General features: G+C 42.1%; 1 protein-coding gene across 1 annotated transcript; it reads left to right on the top strand.

Annotated features, from left to right (window-relative positions):
* Window positions 1–3,049: 3,049 nt before the first annotated feature.
* LOC121437000 (MORC family CW-type zinc finger protein 4-like) lies at window positions 3,050–19,588 on the top strand. Its single transcript, XM_041636885.1, has 4 exons — window positions 3,050–3,150; window positions 16,889–17,564; window positions 18,109–18,392; window positions 18,699–19,588. Exons 1-4 carry the CDS (start codon window positions 3,050–3,052, stop codon window positions 18,850–18,852), a joined length of 1,215 nt encoding a protein of 404 aa, XP_041492819.1. The 3' UTR covers window positions 18,853–19,588.
* The last annotated feature ends 923 nt before the right edge of the window (window positions 19,589–20,511 follow it).

The raw sequence follows: 20,511 nt of genomic DNA, 5'->3' as shown, positions 1-20,511 counted from the left end.
AATTACGTGAGAGGGAACGAAGAAACAGCACTGGCCCTGGCACATCGGACGACTGCTCGCAAGACAGAGCTGTTCACAGGGAAAGCATCTGTAACTAGGAATTGCTGATAGTATAAACGATATTGGTTTCCAGACTTGAGTATGATGGTGACTGACTTACTGAACTAATGAGTATGTCTCAGGTCTCTTTGGTTAACCTTTGTCAGCATTTGATGGCTCACCAGCCAAAGCAAAGATGGCAGCGTTTATAGACAATGAAGACACATGAAAAGCCTGCTGTGACTTGCTGGACCACTCTACATTCAAGTGGTCTCTAGGTCTGAGGTTTCTTTATCCTGGGACAGAGGTTATAAAACTTCATAGTCTTTACCAAGAAACCCTTTCATTTAAATTGAACGCAAAAGACTAGCATGTAAATCAGATAAAAATAGAGCTGCCCCAGGGAAGCCAAAAGTTGGACTGTGAGGTGGGGTGGCAGAAGCTCCCTCCCTGAGTGGTACTATCTCTTGTAAGTTGACTCTCTCATTTTTCTCTGTGAGAAACACCTTCAAGGATCCTCAGACTGTGGGGAGACAATTTGGAAACACTGACCCAAGAGTTAAGTCAAGAATGGTTTGAAACCCAAGGAGGATTAATTAGTAATTTCACATGTCCAGTGTTCCGCTTAAAGACCTTGTTTTGAGTCCTAAGCTCCTAGCATTGCATAGCTCATAAATTGCCTAAGTTCTTCTTCTACCATAGGTTATAGGGCTTTAAAATCCTTGGAATCCCAATATCCTTGCTTTTAAGGTATTATATAGCATAGAATTACAAATCCTTAAATCCTCATGGGCTTAAAGACCCTAAATCCTGTGGAATAGTAATTCTCAACTCCGAGGGAGCACTTCTCCCTCGTCCCCCTCCCCCTCCCTCCTCACATGCCATTTTCTAGACTGACATTTTGTCTTATGTTCCTCCCAGGCTCGTGTCCTGAAATGGCTTCCAATCCTTCTCCCCCTGCACAGTTGCCTAGTGACTAGAATTTTTCTCTTCTAACTAGGCAGAGCCAGTGATCCCGACTTTCTAGCAACTCTATGCCACCTCCTTGATCCCGGGGAAAATGTCCACATAATCCCAGAGGACCTCTAGTGCCTTCTGATTGTCCCACCCACCCTTAGTGCTCCATCCACCATCACCCCAGCATGGATTGTCTCCTACTGGGTAACGACATTTGGGGAAGGTGAGGCTGTATTTGAGTTGGGCCTTGAAATATGGACAACGGTTCAACAAATGCCAGGGCCCAGAGAGATCAAAACAATGAAGGATGCCGTGTATAAAAACAAAGTGAATGGTGAGATGTAAGAAAAGACAGGTGGAGGCCAGGCAGTGGTGGCGCACGCCTTTAATCCCAGCACTCAGGAGGCAGAGGCAGGCGGATCTCTGTGAGTTCGAGACCAGCCTGGTCTACAGAGCTAGTTCCAGGACAGGCTCCAAAGCTACAGAGAAACCCTGTCTTGAAAAACAAAACAAAACAAAACAAAATACAGGTGGAGAACAGCTGGGAGGAGTTGTTGGGAGAGGGGAATTAATATTATAAAATATATAATATGAAAAAGAAGTTAATAATAAAAAATTTAATATGTATGGATTTTTACATACTTTTATATCAATGCACCATGAGGCTGCAGTAACTGTGGAGGGCCTGAAGAGAGCATCAGATCCCCTGGAGCTGGAGTTACCGACAAGTTGTGAGTCACCCTGTGTGCACAGACTCCAACTCCAATCAGTTGGAAGAGCAGCCAGTGCTCTCAACCACTGAGCCATCTCTCCGGTCTCAAGGCCCAAATTTTTACTACCAGAGACTGAGGAGAAAAGGTGACAAACTGTTCACTCTAACCACAGAGGTCCAGTTGAGAGTCTGGGAGTGACAGAAAAGGCAACTCTTTTGCACCCCAAAGGGCTCAGGTGCAAAAATGACTGGGAGGCGTGGCAGAACCACAGATAGTTCTTGAAGCGTTGCTAAACAGTAGGCTTGGAGATTTGACATGAAACTTTCATATATCCCTGAGGGATGGATAGTTAGGGAAGCTGAGGCTTAGCATAGTTTTAGAAGAACCAATAACCTAGGCACTTGTAAATGCCAAGGTCTTCATGTGAATCTCCTCGTTTAACCCTTCCAACATCCCTTAGTATAATAGCCACAGTCCTTATTTTATTTTATTTTATTTTATTTGGTTTTTTTGAGACAGGGTTTCTCGGTGTAACAGCCCTAGCTGTCCTGGAACTAGCTCTTGGAGACCAGGTTGGCCTCGAACTCACAGAGATCCTCCTGCCTATGACTCCTGAGTGCTGGGATTAAAGGTATACATCACCACCACCTGACCCATCCTTATTTTATTAACGAGGAAGTGGAGGTTCAGGGATAATATGGCGCCTACTCACAGTTACACATATACTGAGTGGCTAAGCAGAAATTTGAGAAACGACAGCATTGGCCCACGGTTACAGTGATGGGAAGTGGTAGTAGAATTGAGGCTCCTCAGGTCTGAAGCTTTCTATATCTAGAAGGAGAAGATGAACAGGAGTTGGCAAAGGTTTAGTTCTGTGTGAGGGCCAAGAAGAAAAGGTTTAGGTGCTGCCCGGAGGGAAGTGAGTCAGAGGGTGTGAAGAACTCTGGGCCAGATGCCAGAAAAAAAAAAAAAAAACTGAAGGCCACTGAAAGGAGTCACAGAAGGAGTAGGGACTTTGGGGGTCTGGTGCTGGGTGGAGAAAAGCAAGCGTTCACAATTCTAGCTATAAGGCACAGTGCTACCGGGGTGGCGTACTGATGAGAGATGCTATGCTGATTGGGAATGGGCCAGGCCTTAGCTGCCCAGACGATGCTCCCGCTGGGTTGGGAAGCTATGCACAACTACCGGCTGCTGAGTGCTCCCTAGACGATAAGTGTGGTGTTTTTCATCCTTCTTACTCTGCTCAGGAAGCGCCTTTCCCGGTAGAGTGTGCGAGATCGTCCTCATACACACATGCTTTTGACTCACAGAAGTGGAGTGGCCTGAGCAACAGTCACGCAATGGGACAGCTGGAGACCTGCGACAGTGCAACTATAGAGTCACGACTTGTGACTGCAGGGTCCTCCCTCTACTCCCCAGAGAAGCCCCAAGAGCCTTGCAGGCAAGCTACCTCCCACAGACTACAGGAAAAAGTGTGTAAACTGTCACCTATACCTGTCATTGGTGACACCCGAAGCCCGAGGAGGAGTGCAGATTTTAAAAGACAGAGAGACAACCCTAGAACAAACTAGAATCACAAGACAGAAAGAGCCCTGAGCTCCCTCTTCAACTGGTGTTCATTACCAGAAAGAGACACAGCGCCCTCTCGTGGCTGAGTCCTAAACCTACAGTTTTAGGGCTCTAACTTGCTCTTGTATCTGCGATTATGATATAAAAAAAAAAACGGCGTGTATTTTCTGAGTAAATGGGAAAAAAAAAGCTGACATCTACAAGTTGTCTGCAACAGCAAAAATTCTAAAAACCGTGTTCAGAAATCTTGTTTGAATAAGGTCTACATAAAAACTGACGAAAATAATATAAAAAGAAAAAGTATCACTTAAAATGTCTCCATGAAAAAGAAGGGCTACACAAAATGTTAAGAACTTGCCACATGAGACTAGAACAGAACCATTAATATTGACGAAAGTCATTTCCAATAGTTCAGTAAGACACGGTTCAAAAACAAGATAAAATTTAGCCTATTTTCAATTTGTCCATAGATCCAGGACAGCTTAAACTGCAAGTAGAAAGGCTTAATATGTGGTTTGATATAAAAATACATCATCCATCAAATTTCAACAAAACCTACAAGAGTAAGTCACCTCATTGCAAGTTGTTTTGTTGCTCTTGTGGGCCTTGTTGGACTTCATCTTCTGAGTTTAAGCTATCCTTCCACGTCAGACACTTAAAAAGCTGAGCCTATGGGAAGGCGCCACTAGACCCGGGCAGCAATTTTCAGTGCCTGCTTGTTATGGGAATGGGCTGTGCCAATTAATAAATCTCAATCAAACACTCTTCTTTAGCGAAGCAGTCACTAGAACATTAATTCTTAAGGCTTAGTTCTCCTTCCTTCCTCTTTTCCTTCTTTCCTCCCTTCTGACTTTCCTTTTAGACACACACACCTTACATGTACATGTACACATATAGACACACATGCACACGTGTTTATAGACAATCTCAGGTGGCTTGGGCTGGCCTCGAACTCACTACATAGGTGATGAACATGACGCCCTGACTTCATCTTAAGTACTGGTGGCGTCACAGGTATGTGCTGCCATATCAGGCTGATGGTTTTGTCACATCTCTGACTTCCACTCCCGCCCCTACCTTGGTGACCGTCTTCATTTTTCTCTGTTATGTCTCCAGTGGGCACAAAGGATTCACTGCCAATGATCATGTAAGGCATAGCTTCTTGAACTGTGGGTCCTGACCTTGGGTGCGGTTATGTAACTGAATCAGGGGGTAGAAATTTTTTTAGGCAACAATAAAAGTTTTTTGAATGTGTATATCAACATGTAATTCCCCAAATCAGTTTTCTCCCAGCAGAGGGTCACTGAAAATAGCAACCATATTCCAGGGCAGGTTCTAGGGTCAATCTGAAAGGAACTTCCTGGTTGTGGTTTGTTGTTATTGTTACCACTGTTTGTGTGTGTACGCATGTGTGTGCGTGTGTCTATGTGCATTTTTTGTTTTGACATTTTTTGTATTATCGGACTTCTTTTCGTTTTGCTTTTCATTTTTGTTCTTTTCTTGAGAGAGAGGGAGAAAGATAAAGGGGAGAGAACATCCAGTTGGGTGGGTGGGGAGGAGGGGAAGATCTTGGAGGCATTAGAGGAGAGGGAACACCATCGAAACACATTGCCAGAAAAAATGAAATAAAAGAAGTGAAGGATTACTTCCCCGATCAAACACGGCACGTATCGGGGGTGCTCTGTGCAGGGCCCACGGGAAAGCATTGTGGAGTGTCACTGCTAACACGTGACCCTCCCGCTGCACATGCTGGTACACCGTGCAGCGCCAGTGACTGCGGTCTGAAGCGCCCTGGGTCAGATCCAAGATTACTGCATTTATAAACTGTAGTGCTTCTCCAATCCAGAAAGCGTTCTCTGTTCTTACAGAGATATTATTGTCTGATTATGGTCAACAGACTTTCACCAGCTTCTTCCCATCGTTTCTCAGCCGGCATCAAGTTAGCGCTTATTTTGAATTTTATTAATGTTTGATTTTAAAATTTGTGGCTGGTGCTGCCGACTTGAGGTGCAGTAAAACAATCATCATATTAACTTTGGCTTGGAATTAATACGGCATTTCCAACAATTTCTGCAATGGTCCGAAACATGTTACCGTTTCGAAGTACATACTTAGGTAAAGCGGCATTCTCAGCACCCACAATTATGAAATCCACATGTATCGGCCAACTCTGCAAAATGGCAAAGATGCTCTCCAGCCTGCAGGACCACATGTTCCACTAAGGTTTCCTTCTTTATGTAAAAACAGACAAGCACATCTATCTCACCTGCAAGCAAGGTTTATTCATTCTATATTTCCTATTGTTGCTGTTCTTGTGTGTGCTTGCATGATGTCTGTGTGAGGGAGCATACTACGGTGCTCATGTGGAGGTCAGAGGACAGCTTGTCACAGTCAACTCTCTCCATCCATCATAGAATCTGGGTATCAAACTCAAGTCATCAGGTTTGCACAGCAAGTATTTTACCTCCTGAGTCTATAACCAAAAAACCAGCCCTGCTTTAATAAATGGTAAAATTATATATCTACCAAAGAGTTAAAAAACAACAGATCTTTATGATTTATTTTAGGTAAATGTTTTGATGTGTATAACTATCTTATATATTTGCGTACCCAGGGCTATGCAAAATTTTGTTGAATGGCTTAAGCTCCTAAACTAAGGCGACCCACCCAGAGCGGTGAGTGCCTGCCAGCCAGGCAGGCCTCAGGGTCCCCTGTAAGGGAGCCGGGCACCTCCAGCTCCGGCGCCAGGCTTCCTGCGCGCTCCTGGATACCACCCCCCCAACCCCCCCCCCCTCCATTCATCCTGTTGGCCCTGGATCATTGGGCTACCGGCGGCCCTGTTTAGTTGCTGAGGAATCCCATCAGGACGGGTGAGTGTGTGCTACCCAGGGGCGGGCGGACTGTCCCGGAAGAGAGCACAAACCCCCTCCCCCAGCTCCTTCTGCAGGGCTGTCTTTCTTTCGCACGACCCAGCACCCCTCCCCAACCCTGCCCCGCTGTATGCTAGGACCAGTGCTCAATACAGTCTTAAGCTCCTAAACTAAGGCGACCCACCCAGAGCGGTGAGTGCCTGCCAGCCAGGCAGGCCTCAGGGTCCCCTGTAAGGGAGCCGGGCACCTCCAGCTCCGGCGCCAGGCTTCCTGCGCGCTCCTGGATACCCCCCCCCCCCCACTTGCTCCATTCATCCTGTTGGCCCTGGATCATTGGGCTACCAGCGGCCCTGTTTAGTTGCCGAGGAATCCCATCAGGACGGTTGCGGAGGAATCCCATCTGGACGGGAACGGTTCCTGCTTCTACACTGAAGAGATATACCCTGAGAGTCAATCACAGCAAAGTCTGGACCAAGAGACCAGGCCTCTCCTGGCTCCATTTGAAGGAAGAGATGGGAAGGCGCCAATACAAGAATTCCTCCAACAATCTGAAAGGCAACATGACACCACCAGAAACCAGGGATCCCGAAATAAGAAGAATTGTACACCCTACTCCTGAAGAAATAGAAGAAATCGACTCAAAAGTGAACTATATGAAAATAATAGAGGACCTTAAACAGGAGGTGAAAAACTGCCATAAACAATTAGAGATTACAAACAAAAAGGTAGAGGAAATGAATAAATCGCTCAAAGACACGCAAGAAAACCAAGAGAAACAAGAAAAAGCAATCAAACAGGTTAGGGAAGCGGTTCAAGACATGAAGAATGAAATGGAAGCAATGAAGAAAGCATAAACCGAGGGAAGAATGGAGATGGAAAATCTGGGTAAACGAACAGGAATGACAGAAACAAGTACTAACAACAGATTACAAGAGATAGAGGAGAGAATATCAGACACTGAAGATACCATAGAAAAAATAAACACACTGATCAAAGAAAACAGCAAAACCAACAAATTCTCATCACAAAACATTCAGGAAATTTGGGACACAATAAAAAGACCAAACCTAAGAATAATTGGAGTAGAAGAAGGAGAAGAAGTGCAGCTCAACGGTACAGAAAATATACTTAATAAAATTATAGAAGAAAACTTTCCCAACCTGAAGAAAGAGGTACCTATGAAGGTTCAAGAAGCATACAGAACACCAAATAGGCTGGATCAAAAAAAAACATCCCCTCGCCATATAATAATCAAAACACAAAATACACAGAATAAAGAAAGAATATTAAGAGCCGCAAAGGAAAAAGGCCAAGTTACTTATAAAGGTAAACCTATCAGACTTACACCTGACTTCTCTATGGAAACCATGAAAGCCAGAAGGTCCTGGATAGATGTACTGCAAAAACTAAGAGATCATGGATGCAAGCCCAGACTACTATATCCAGCCAAGCTTTCGTTCACTATAAATGGAGAAAACAAAATTTTCCAGGATAAAAACAAATTCAAACAATACGTAGCCACAAATCCAGCCTTACAGAAAATAATAGAAGGAAAATCACTAACCAAGGAGTCCAACAATGCCCACAATAACTCAGTCATCTAGAGACCTTTCACCAGCGCAACTCAAAGAAGGGAAACACACAAACCCTACTACTAAAAAAGTGACCGGAGTTAACAACCACTGGTTATTAATATCACTTAATGTCAATGGGCTCAACTCACCTATAAAAAGGCACAGGCTAAGGGATTGGATACGAAAACAGGATCCAACGTTCTGCTGTCTACAAGAAACACACCTCAACCACAAAGACAGGCACCTACTCAGAGTAAAGGGCTGGGAAAAGGCTTATCAAGCAAATGGTCCTAAGAAACAAGCAGGTGTGGCCATACTAATTTCTAACAAAGTTGACTTCAAACTTAAATCAATCAGAAGAGATGGAGAGGGACATTTTATACTCATAACAGGAACAATTCATCAGGATGAAGTCTCAATCCTGAATATCTATGCCCCGAATATAAAAGCGCCCACGTATGTAAAAGAAACATTACTAAAACTCAAGGCAGCCATCAAACCACACACACTAATAGTAGGAGACTTCAACACTCCTCTCTCACCAATGGACAGGTCAATCAAACAGAAACCTAACAGAGAAATTAGAGAATTAATGGAGGTAATGAAGCAAATGGACTTAACAGACATCTATAGATTATTCCACCCGAAGAGGAAAGAATATACCTTCTTCTCTGCAGCTCATGGAACCTTCTCGAAAATTGACCACATACTCGGTAACAAAGCTAACTTACACAGTTACAAAAAAATATTAGTAACCACCTGTGTCTTATCAGATCACCATGGATTAAAGTTAGAATTCAACAACAATGCTACCCCCAGAAAGCCTACAAACTCATGGAAACTGAACAGTCAACTTCTGAACCATACCTGGATTAAGGAAGAAATAAAGAAAGAAATTAAAGTCTTCCTTGAATTCAATGAAAATAAAGAAACAACATACTCGAACTTATGGAACAGTATGAAAGCAGTGCTAAGAGGAAAGTTCATCGCACTAAGTGCCCACTTAAAGAAAACAGAGAAAGCACATATTGAAGACTTAACAGCCCACCTGAAAGCTCTAGAAAAAAAAGAAGCAGACTCACCTAGGAGGAGTAGAAGATTGGAAATAATCAAACTGAGGGCTGAAATCAACAAAATAGAAACACAGAAAACAATCCAAAGAATCAATGAAACAAAAAGCTGGTTCCTGGAGAAAATCAACAAGATTGATAAACCCCTATCCAAACTAATCAAACGGCAGAGAGAGAATACGCAAATTAATAAGATCAGAAATGAAAAGGGGGACATAACCACAGACACAGAGGAAATTCAGAGAATCATCAGATCATATTACAAAAGCCTGTATAACACAAAACTGGAAAATGTAAAAGAAATGGACACTTTTTTAGATAAATACCATATACCAAAGTTACACCAGGACCAGGTGAACAATCTAAACAGACCTGTTGGTCGCGAAGAATTAGAAGCTGTTATCAAAAACCTCCCTACCAAAAAAAGCCCAGGACCAGATGGTTTCAATGCGGAATTCTACCAGAACTTCCAAGAAGAGCTAATACCCATACTCCTTAATGTATTCCACAATATAGAAACAGAAGGGTCATTACCTAATTCCTTTTATGAAGCTACAGTTACTCTGATACCAAAACCACTCAAAGACTCAACCAGGAAAGAGAATTACAGGCCAATCTCACTCATGAACATCGATGCAAAAATCCTCAACAAAATACTGGCAAACCGAATCCAAGAACACATTAGGAAAATTATCCATTATGATCAAGTAGGCTTCATTCCTGAGATGCAGGGTTGGTTCAACATACGAAAATCTATCAATGTAATCCAGCATATAAATAAACTGAAGGAAAATAACCATATGATCATCTCATTAGATGCTGAAAAAGCATTTGACAAAATTCAACATCCATTTATGTTAAAAGTCTTGGAGAGATTAGGGATACAAGGGTCATACCTAAATATAATAAAAGCTATATACAGCAAGCCGACAGCTAACATCAAATTAAACGGAGAGAAACTCAAAGCCATCCCGCTTAACTCAGGAACACGACAAGGCTGTCCACTCTCTCCATACCTCTTCAATATAGTACTTGAAGTTCTAGCAATAGCAATAAGACAACATAATGGGATCAAGGGGATTCGAATTGGAAAGGAAGAAGTTAAACTTTCGTTATTCGCAGATGATATGATAGTGTACTTAAGCGACCCCCAAAACTCCACCAAAGAACTTTTACAGCTGATAAACAGCTTTAGTAATGTGGCAGGATACAAGATCAACTCCAAAAAATCAGTCGCCCTCTTATACACAAAGGATAGGGAAGCAGAGAGGGAAATCAGAGAAGCTTCACCATTCACGATAGCCACAAACAGCATTAAATATCTTGGGGTAAATCTAACCAAGGAAGTGAAAGATCTATTTGACAAGAACTTTAAGGCATTGAAGAAAGAAATTGAAGAGGATACCAAAAAATGGATGGATCTACCTTGCTCTTGGATTGGGAGGATCAACATAGTAAAAATGGCAATTCTACCTAAGGCAATTTATAGATTCAATGCAATCCCCATCAAGATCCCATCAAAATTCTTCACAGATCTGGAGAGAACAATAATCAACTTTATATGGAAAAACAAAAAACCCAGGATAGCCAAAACAATCCTATACAATAAAGGATCTTCTGGAGGCATTACCATCCCTGACTTCAAACTCTATTACAGAGCTACAGTAATGAAAACAGTGTGGTACTGGCATAAAAACAGAGAAGTCGACCAATGGAATCATATAGAAGACCCGGATTTTAACCCACAAACCTATGAACACCTCATTTTTGATAAAGGAGCTAAAAGTATACATTGGAAGAAAGAAAGCATCTTCAACAAATGGTGCTGGCACAACTGGATGTCAACCTGTAGAAGAATGAAAATAGACCCACATCTTTCACCGTGCACAAAACTCAAGTCCAAATGGATTAAAGACCTCAATATCAGCCCGAACACACTGAAAAGGATAGAAGAGAAAGTGGGAAATACCCTACAATAGATGGGCACAGGAGATCGCTTCCTATGTATAACCCCAGAAGCACAGACATTAAGAGCAACATTGAGTAAATGGGACCTACTAAAACTGAGAAGCTTCTGCAAAGCAAAGGACACTGTCACTAAGACACAAAGGCAACCTACTGACTGGGAGAAGATCTTCACCAACCCCGCAACAGACAAAGGTCTGATCTCCAAAATATATAGAGAACTCAAGAAACTAGACTTTAAAATGCTAATTAACCCAATTAAAAAATGGGGCACTGAACTGAACAGAGAATTCTCAACAGAATGACTTATTCCAAGGCATTTTAATTTTCTGAGGCTATTATGAATGGGATTGTTTCCCTAATTTTCTTCTGAATATGTTTGTTGTTTATTTGTTTATATATAGAAAGGTTGCTCTCTCTGTGTCTCTTTCTCTCTGTGTGTGTTTCTGTCTCTCTGTCTCTCTCTCTCTGTCTTTCTCTCTCTCTCTCTCTCTCTCTCTCTGTGTGTGTGTGTGTGTGTGAGAGAGAGAGAGAGAGAGAGAGGGGGGGGGGGAGAGAGAGGGAGAGAGAGGGGGAGAGAGAGAGAGAGAGAGAAAGAGAGAGAGAGAGAGAGTTGATTTTGTTTCCTGATACTTTCTTTGCTAAATATATTTATCACATGTAGGAAATTTGTGGTTGAATCTTTAATATGTTGAGATAATGACTTTGAATCCCTAAATTCTCTGGGAGTTTTTAGATTAAAAAAAAAGAAATTTGACAAAATCCGACATCCCTTGGTGATAAAACTCCATCATGAAGGGATGTTGGGTTTTGTCAAAGGTCTTTTTTGTATCTAATGAGATGGTCCTGTTTTCTTTAATGATGTGGCCCCTGGTAGGTCAGCCACACTCCAGGGTAGGCCCACTCTCAAGACTAGTCTAGTAACATGAACTGTGATGAGGGTAAAAAGTGAGAGGAAAAATTAGGGAGCTAAGGAGAAGAGGAAAAGTAGGAAGGGGAGGAGTTGGGAGAGGGGGTGAATATGATCAAAGTACATTTTATAATATTCTCAAAAATAAAATATTTAAAGTTAAAGAGCTATACAATGGAATATTACTTAGCCATGTAAAGGACTGGTAATAATGAACTTTTTCTTACTATAATGAAATGCTCTAGGCTGTGTAACCCTATGGAAAATCAGATGTATTTAACTTAGTTCTGGAAGCTTTAACTCTAACTAGCACATCCCTAACTCTGGAGAAGGAAGGCCTTCTTGCTGGCAGAGTGCTGAGACAGTGCAGGGCATCACATGGCAAGAGACGGAGCACACATCTGTGTCTGCATATGTGTTCTATATGTTGTCAGTCTCTGTCAGTCTCTTTCCCTCGCCACTGTCCTCTTCTGTGTTTCTCCCTATGTTCTGATGACCCTCACTAGTAATCATTAGAGCTTTCCCCTAATGGCTTTATCTAACCCTAATCACCTCCCAAAGACCCTACCTCCAGACATACTTGAATTGAGTTTCCATATTTTGTATCTCACAAGGGGGATTAGATTTTTACATGTAAATTATTGGGGTGCATACTCAAACCATATCAACACCAGAGAGACAATAATATACCGATACACCTTGGATAAATGTTGGAAACACACTAAATAATAGAGATCAGTTATGAAAAGCCGGGCTTGTTATCCCAGCTGTTCAAAGTCTGAAGCAGAGAACTGCCGTTGATAGACATGCATACTCTAAATGGGTAAATGCACAGCATTTTAAAAAGAGGTTGTCACAAATGAGTGCATACACACTGTACAGAAGCCACAGTGTTGATTCTTACTTTTGCCTATCATGGTGTCTTAAACAGAGTCAAAAACAAGATAATGAATGTCCAAAAACTAAAATATTCTAATTTCAATATAGTCTTCTGCATGTTCTTTATGAAGTAGCCAACTCACAGTCAAACAGAGAGGAGTGCTGCAGGAAGCATTTTGAGTAGCAGAAGGATGGTTTGTGTAGCTGTGTCAGAAAACGTAAAAGGCTTAGAAGATAATTTAAAATATAAAGTAACAACAGATAATGTGGTAAAAAAGAGAAAATGAAAAGAAAGCAATGTTGTTGAATTCCAAACATATAAAACCTACAATTAATCTTTACCCAAGGAGCAGGTGTAGGTCTTGTATTAGGATCGATTCCTAGAGGGCAGAACCAGAGTTTCTGGAGAAATATAGAATAAATAACAGAAATCCATAGTTCTGTTTTTGTTGTGTGTTTTTTTCTGTGTAGCCCTGGTTGTTCTGGAACTCGCTCTGTAGACCAGGCTGGCCTTGAACTCAGAGATCCACCTGCCTCTGCCTCCCGAGTGCTGAGGTTAAATACATGGGTCACCACCACCTGGGATAATAATCCTATTTTGATTTCCACTTACATGAAAGTTTTGTTCCTCTGTTTCTACCACATTAAGTGCTCTCTGTCAAGGAGGTGCTAAGTCTGTACTCAAGTATGATGTGCACACATACATGTACACTCTTATCCCATAGATGGTAACACATCTTATAAAAGAATATTAAGATTGCTCCAAGCGGTCCTGGGGAGATAGCTCAGTTGATAAAGTGCTTATTACTCAAGTGCAAAGCCCCAGGTTCCATCCACAGCACCCACATAACAAGCCAGATTCAGCAGTGCCTGCTTGTAATCCTGTCACTGGGGATACAGAGACAGAAGAGTCCCTAGGGACCTGCTCTCCCACTAACCTTGCCTGGAACCTTGCCTGGTCACAAGCCCGAGCCGCAGTGAAAACCCTGTCTCAGAAAACAAGGTAGATGAATCTTGCAGAACTGCACCTGATGCTGACCACTGGCCTTCACATGCAGTATGCATGTGCATCCACACACGCAGTATTACAGAAAGTCAAAGTACCATGCAAGCAGGATTTAAATGTGTAATGCTAGAAAAGAGAGAGTTGTTGTGGCCAAATGGATCACAATAAGAAATCACCCAGCAATTCAGTTTGTCTGGTGTTTGTCTAGTAATGGAAGATAAAGCTAGGGCCAAATTATATACCCCAGCTCTGCCACTTAGCAGCTGCAGTCAATTACAACCTTTTCCTGACCGTCCCTTAAAGCAGTTAAGATAATATTCCTGCCTGCCTTCCAATTGAGAGAATCAGATAAGGCTTAACACACTACCTAGCATAGAGGTTCCTTGTGTTTTGGCATGGGAAGATTTGATTGTCCAGTTAAGACATTTAGACTTTTATGTTAGAGGCAGCAACACATAAAAAGTTTTTAAAAAGGAATTAAATATGTTGAAGCCTGACTTTAGGAGATTACCATAGTGAATGAGCTGGCCGGGGGGGGGGGGGGGAGGTCATAGGAAGCCGCTGCAGCCATCCAGAAAGGTAATGGTACCCTAACCAGCATCTTGGGAGTGTAAGTCACCACATAAAACTGTAAAAATTGCCACCAGTTGGATGATGTTAACACCAGTAAGAAACAGGAGAGAAGAAACATGTTTGAAGGAGCATGTCAGGAGTCAGTTTTATACACACCGAGTTGGAGATACCATTGGTACCTCCAGGAAGAAAGGTGTGCTAAGCAGTTCTAAAGTCAGTATTGGGGTTAGGACTTAGGAGAATGAGGGGGGGGTTCTCGTAGGTTGGAGCCAACAGTCTGAGATTCCTAAGAGGAAAGATCATAGTCAAATCGGAAATTGTTATGAACAGAGCCCTTAGAGTTGGGCAAATGAAGATCAGACAAATAATACAACTTTATTTACTTTCACAAAACTTGTTTTTGTCTTTGTTCTTTTTTTTTTTTTAAGACAGCTTCAGTGTGTAGCCTTCCCTGACAGGCCTGTAGCCCAGGCTGGCTTCAAAGTTCCATCAATCTTCCTGCGTCAGCTTCCTAAGGGCCGAGATTAGAGGCATGCACCACTGTGCCCAGCGTTTCTTTCTGCGTAGTATTGTACAAACTGCTAAAAGGATATCACAGGAGCTGTTAAGATGGCAGGCCCGTTTGGATTCCAAGAAACTCATAGAGTGTTCTCAGAGGTTAAGATTGAGAGGTTTCACAGTTGCCCTCCGAAGCCACAGAGACATGGGTGGCCTTGAGGTCCTCTGAGGAGGCTAGTTACGTGCCTGATCCTTTCTCACCCAAAGTTCAACAGCTGGTTTTTTACCTTGGCATCTCTTGGTCACCTGGAGAGGGGGTGATTACAAGAAGGGAAATGGCTTTCCAATCCTTCTGCCTATTGAAGATCACTATGGATTTCTCTGGCACCAACTGTTTTGATAGATTCTTTACCCGTTAGTGTAGTTGTTTGTTTTTTACTCTTTACTCTTTAGGGGCCTGCCACTCAGCTCCCACATAAATCACACACGAGGGCTTATTCTTTCTATGCATGTCTGGTCTTAGCTTGGCTTATTTTTAGCCAGATTTCCTTAACTTAAATTATCCCATCTACCTATTGCCTCTGGACTTTTCCCTTTTCTTACTTCTGTAGATCTTTCTTTCACTCTGACTCTGTGGCTGGCTGTGTAGCTCGGGGACTAGCCTCTAGTGTCCTCGCTCCTTCCTCTCTTTTGCTACCGTTTCTCTCTTTTTCTATTTCTGTTTATTCTCTCTTCCTGCCAGCCCCGCTTATCCTTTCTCCTGCCTTGCTATTGGCCACTCAGCTATTTATTAGACAAATCAAGTATTTTAGACAGGCAAGGTAACTCAGTTTCACAGACTTAAACAAATGCAACGGAAAAGAATGAAACACATCTTTGCTTCATTAAACAAATGTTCCACAGCATAAACAAATGTAATACATCTTAAATTAATATTCCATAACACATTAGTGCTTGTAGTAGCCAGAAAGGGAAGGTGATTTGAGGCCATGGAATCTGGCTTTCCCTGAAGAACAAAGGGAGCTCCAGTTTGGGCCTGACCAAGTGAAGGTGTTGGTCATAATGGGGAAATAACTTGATCTGATTGGTTTACTTTCTTTGTTTCTAATCAGGGCCTTGTGTTTTAATTAACTTTTACAAGGGAATAGTGGGCAATAGACATAATCCACTTGGCTGGCAAGGAATTGTGTGGAGTACTATTGCAATATAAAAACATGCTAAGTCTTTGATACTGGAGGGTTTGTGATACTTTAAAATTAACGAGCTGGCTTTCTTTTCTGCATACACCGCTAGGCTTTTTTTTTTTCCATTTTAAAAGTGCACTTTTTCATTTTTATTTTTTTTTCTTTTTTTATTGAGAAAAGGAGAAAAAAAAAACAAGTTTCCACCTTCTCCCAGCCTCCCATTTCCCTCCCCCTCCTCCCACCTAGGCTTTTTTAAATGACCTTTTATTCCATCTGTGTTAAGAGATTCTGTGTGTGTGTGTGTGTGTGTGTGTGTGTGTGTGTGTGTGTTTAGTTTTTGTTTGTCTTCCTCTATTTGCTTTTAGGAAGCTTGACAGTTAGGGTGGTTTAAAATTCATTTTGAAAACATTCTACCAAGGTCAGTCCCCTCCTGTTTTCTTCTAACAAGGCTATTTTATGCTAACCCTTAAAACCTACCAACTTTATTTCTCTCCTAGCCCCAGCTGTCAATTCATCCAGTTGCACGAGTGAAGGGGTTGAGGCTTGGGGAGGGGGCTGAATTGTTGTACTACTTGATGTAACAAAATGTGTTAGATCGGGTAACTTTACAAGAAACAAAATGTTTGTATAGCTCACAAGACTAGAGATTCAAGGGCACGGTGTTGCTGCTTTCATCTTGGCTCTGGTAAAAGCCTTATGGTGGGTGGGATCACAGTATTAGGGTTGTGTGCAAGAGCAAGTCATTACATCTTTTACAGCATCTGATTTTCCTGAGAACTAACTCAGGGTCCCACGAGTGCTACCCAAATCCCTTCTGAGGATAACACAACGCTCCCCCCACCCCCAGCCTGTGACCTAACAATCTCCACAAGGGGCTTCCTAGTAAAAGTCCCACATCATCTGTTAACATTGACACGCTAGGGACAGCATCCAGTACACTCTCAGGAAGAAAGCATCTCTTGGCCGTGGCAATAATAGTCCTACCCTGAAAGAATATGTGCCTTGAGGAGGGGATTTGTAGAGTAAGAATATTCTTAACCTGTACTGTGACAGCTTACAATTTTGTTTCTTCTTTCTGCAGTAAATACAAATTGATCCTAAGTGAGGAGCCTGTGGAGAAACGAAGGAGGTTCCAAAATGATATGACACCATCTCCTATAGATTACTCCATGTCCAGTCCTTACAGGAGGGGAGAGGCCACTATTGCCGACCTAGGAGGAGAGGACAGCCTTGAGAAATCCAGTTCTGAGAGAAGCACACCACCATACCTCTTACCAGAATACCCAGAAGCAAACAAGAGCACAGGCCACAACAGGGAAGCTCCAGCACTTTGTCTAGGGTCCCAAGACCAAGACCAGGAGTCCCTGCTTTCTGAAGAATTAGAAGATCAGATGCCAATATTGGTAGCAGAAGAATCTAACCGGAGTAGCGAGAATAGAGAAGTGAATGAAGGGCCTTTTGTAGCGGTGGTCAGAGTTGCGAAGGGACTTGGAGATTCAGGAGCTCCCATCCAGCTATTCCCTTTCAACTGGGAGGAGTTTGTAGGCAGAAGAAAGGCAGCAGCGGAACCTTGGAACCTGAACCCTTATTCTCCTGTGGCCCCTGCCACAGCTACTGCAGGCAAAGGAAAAGGCTACCAGGAGAGTGGAAGTCGGAACATGCCAAAGATAAAGAACCAGAGAGAACTGGAAGAATTGAAGAGAACCACAGAAAAACTGGAGCGTGTTTTGGCTGAAAGGAATCTGTTCCAGCAAAAGGTTTGGGCAATGCCTTACCAGTAGGGATAAGAAGAGGTCATTGTAACCAAGGGACAAGGGCAGTGCTTCTCAACCTTCCTAATGCTGCAACCTTTTAATATAGTTGATCATGTTGTGGGAACCCCTAACTATAAAATTGTTTTATTACTTCATAACTCTAATTTAGCTGTTGTTATGAATCATATTGTAAATACCATGTTTTCTGATAGTCTTAGGTGATCCCTATGAAAGGATCATTTGAAATCCCATTGGGTCATGACCCACAGGTTGAGAACCACTGGACTGGGGTACTGATATTTTGGTGGTTTCTTTCATATTCTGAAGCTTTTAAACAAAATATGCCGTTAAACTAGTCTGTGGTATTCTCAGATTGAGAGGACCCTAATGGGCTTTCCCTCTGTATTTTAGGTTTGACAAGAGATTTGCATAAGTATAATAAAGCATTATAAATAATAGAACCACAGGATAGATTTAGTAGAAATGGTTCGGGATACTCTAACTTTTGGTTGTATTGATCACTGACTTTGTCTTTCTTGGAATGCAGGTAGAGGAGCTGGAACAGGAGAAGAATCACTGGCATTCTGAATTTAAGAGAGCTCAACATGAATTGGTGACCTATAGTACCCAGGAGACTGAAGGCTTATACTGGAGCAAGAAGCACATGGGTTATCGCCAAGCTGAATTCCAGATTCTGAAAGCGGAGCTAGAAAGAACCAAAGAGGAGAAGCAAGAACTAAAAGAGAAACTGAAAGAGACAGAGACACAACTGGAAGTATTGCAGAAGGCCCAGGTCTCCTGCCAGAACACAGAGAGAGATGACTTAGAAAGGTTAATTACTAGGGTTTAGTTATCACCTTGTGAGTACTAAGGGGAATTATCCACTAAGACCCCCAGTTTACTGGTCATAGGGGAGAAAGTCTTAATTCATTGACCACCACGGATTGAGTAATTATTCCTTAGAAAGCCGCAGCCAGTCTCCCCGTGTTTGATGGCATGGTTCTGTCTGCCTTCTTCCTACCTCATGGAGACCTAATTATTAAGACCTATAGGCCCATTGTGCAGGAACTTCGTATTATTCTGTTGGCTAATGACTTCCTGTCATCTCTTCTCCTATCCCCTCACTCCATTATACAGGGCTTTGGCAAAGCTTACGCGGCTACGTATCCACGTCAGCTATCTCCTTACTTCTGTCCTCCCTCACTTGGAGCTTTGTGAGATCGGGTATGACTCAGAACAAGTGGATGGGATCCTGTACACAGTGCTGGAGGCAAATCGCATACTGGATTGAGCACCAGACTATATATCCTCTCCTAGCTTTCTCTTTTCTTTACTGCCTGTGTACTATATGTCTCCCCCAGCTGCTGCTGCTTCTTCTTCCCTTCTCCCTTCATATCCCTCCCCCAGCCTCCTTCTTTCCCTTTCACCTTTATGCCTTATATTGAAAGTCTTTGAATAAGTCCTGGTTCTTAATCAGTGTACTTTGCATTCAGTGTGGGTGTGAAGAAAGAGGCCCATTAAATAGCCTTTTAAGAGTCCAGGAACAGAAAAGCAATAGTCACCAAGTTAGGTGACTGGAAAGCACTAATTTTCATGATCTAGATATGTGGCCTATTTCGTGTTCTGCTAATGGTTCGTCTTCATTTGGGTTAAATCAGTCAGCAAATGTTGGGTCCAATTCACCTGGTGGGAAAAGTCATGCTGCCAGCCCTGCCAGGGTTCTAACAGTCTAGCCGGAAGCACAAGTCACAGCAAGTTAGCTAACTATAAAAGAAGGGTATGGTGTGCCTGAGTGGTATAGGCGTGGCATGGAAGACAGAGGCGAGCAACTTAAAGGAAGGCAGTACACCATAAGTGGGACCTAATGAAGGTTAAGGAGTGAGCATAGCAACGCTCTTAATGACGGTTGTTGCTTAAGTGGTAGGATTATGGTTGATATTTTCCTTCTTCCTATCTTCTTGCCCTTTTCAAATTTTCTATTACATTCTCGTTGTTCTTCTTATGTTGCAAAATAAATTGTTTTGAAAGCTAACAAGTAGGCTTGAGTTTGGGTGTCAAATGAGACATTTATGAAAGTCTAAAGTCATTTTACATTTATACTTTCTGTTGAGTTTAACAGTACCTCTGGAGAGACAGCATAAACAAATGTGCAGAAATCCACAAGGTGAAAAATGTGTTTGGTAAGACTGATAGGTTTGCATAAAAGGAACCTACCAACCAACTCACCAGTTCCCCACGGTATTATTATTTTAATAATAGATATGTGAAAATAAATATACGAGGATCACAATTTATGTATCACTACATTGTTAAATTCCAGGTATCAAAAAATATTTTAGATTAGAAAGATTTAGTTGCTATCCCTTGTAGTGTAACTGCATAATTTCTAGGCTATTCAGAGTGATACTCATGAAAAGAAGGTATTTTATGAATCCATTGCTTTATTATATTTATGTAGTATATAGTCTGCAAGTACTCCTGAAAATACGCTGAACAGTGATGGTATATATAATATATATATATATTATATACACATATAAGTATACATACATATATGTATATCTATACATACACACATACACCTATGTATGTGTGTATGTCTGCATTGAAAACTAGGATGCAGAGGATAGGAATAATAACAGGAAGGCAGAATCCACCAGCAGTAAAAGGATTCCCTAGTATAAACAAAACACTTGGGGTAGTCATTCTGTTTTCCTCAGTAGATTTATTTCAGAGGACTGTCCCAAGGATACCTTACCTCCTTTGAAGGGAGGCCCATCATAAATAAATGTTCCTGGGAGTCTGTGGAGAATATGATGAGGCCATAGCCAGGCTTCCCCATTAGAATGGTACCCAAACATACCCGTGCTCCTACCACTCTATCTCACCGCAGCTCTAGCAGGCTGTATTATTATCTTCTGTTTCCGACATTTGCATCAGTATATCTAAG

This window comes from Microtus oregoni, unplaced genomic scaffold, assembly GCF_018167655.1.
Source record: "Microtus oregoni isolate MIOR12 unplaced genomic scaffold, Mior012 000050F_018, whole genome shotgun sequence".
In the NCBI taxonomy this organism is placed as follows: domain Eukaryota; kingdom Metazoa; phylum Chordata; class Mammalia; order Rodentia; family Cricetidae; genus Microtus; species Microtus oregoni.
The sequence above is the reverse complement of the archived record's forward strand: the minus strand, read 5'-3'. Positions and strand labels throughout refer to the sequence as shown.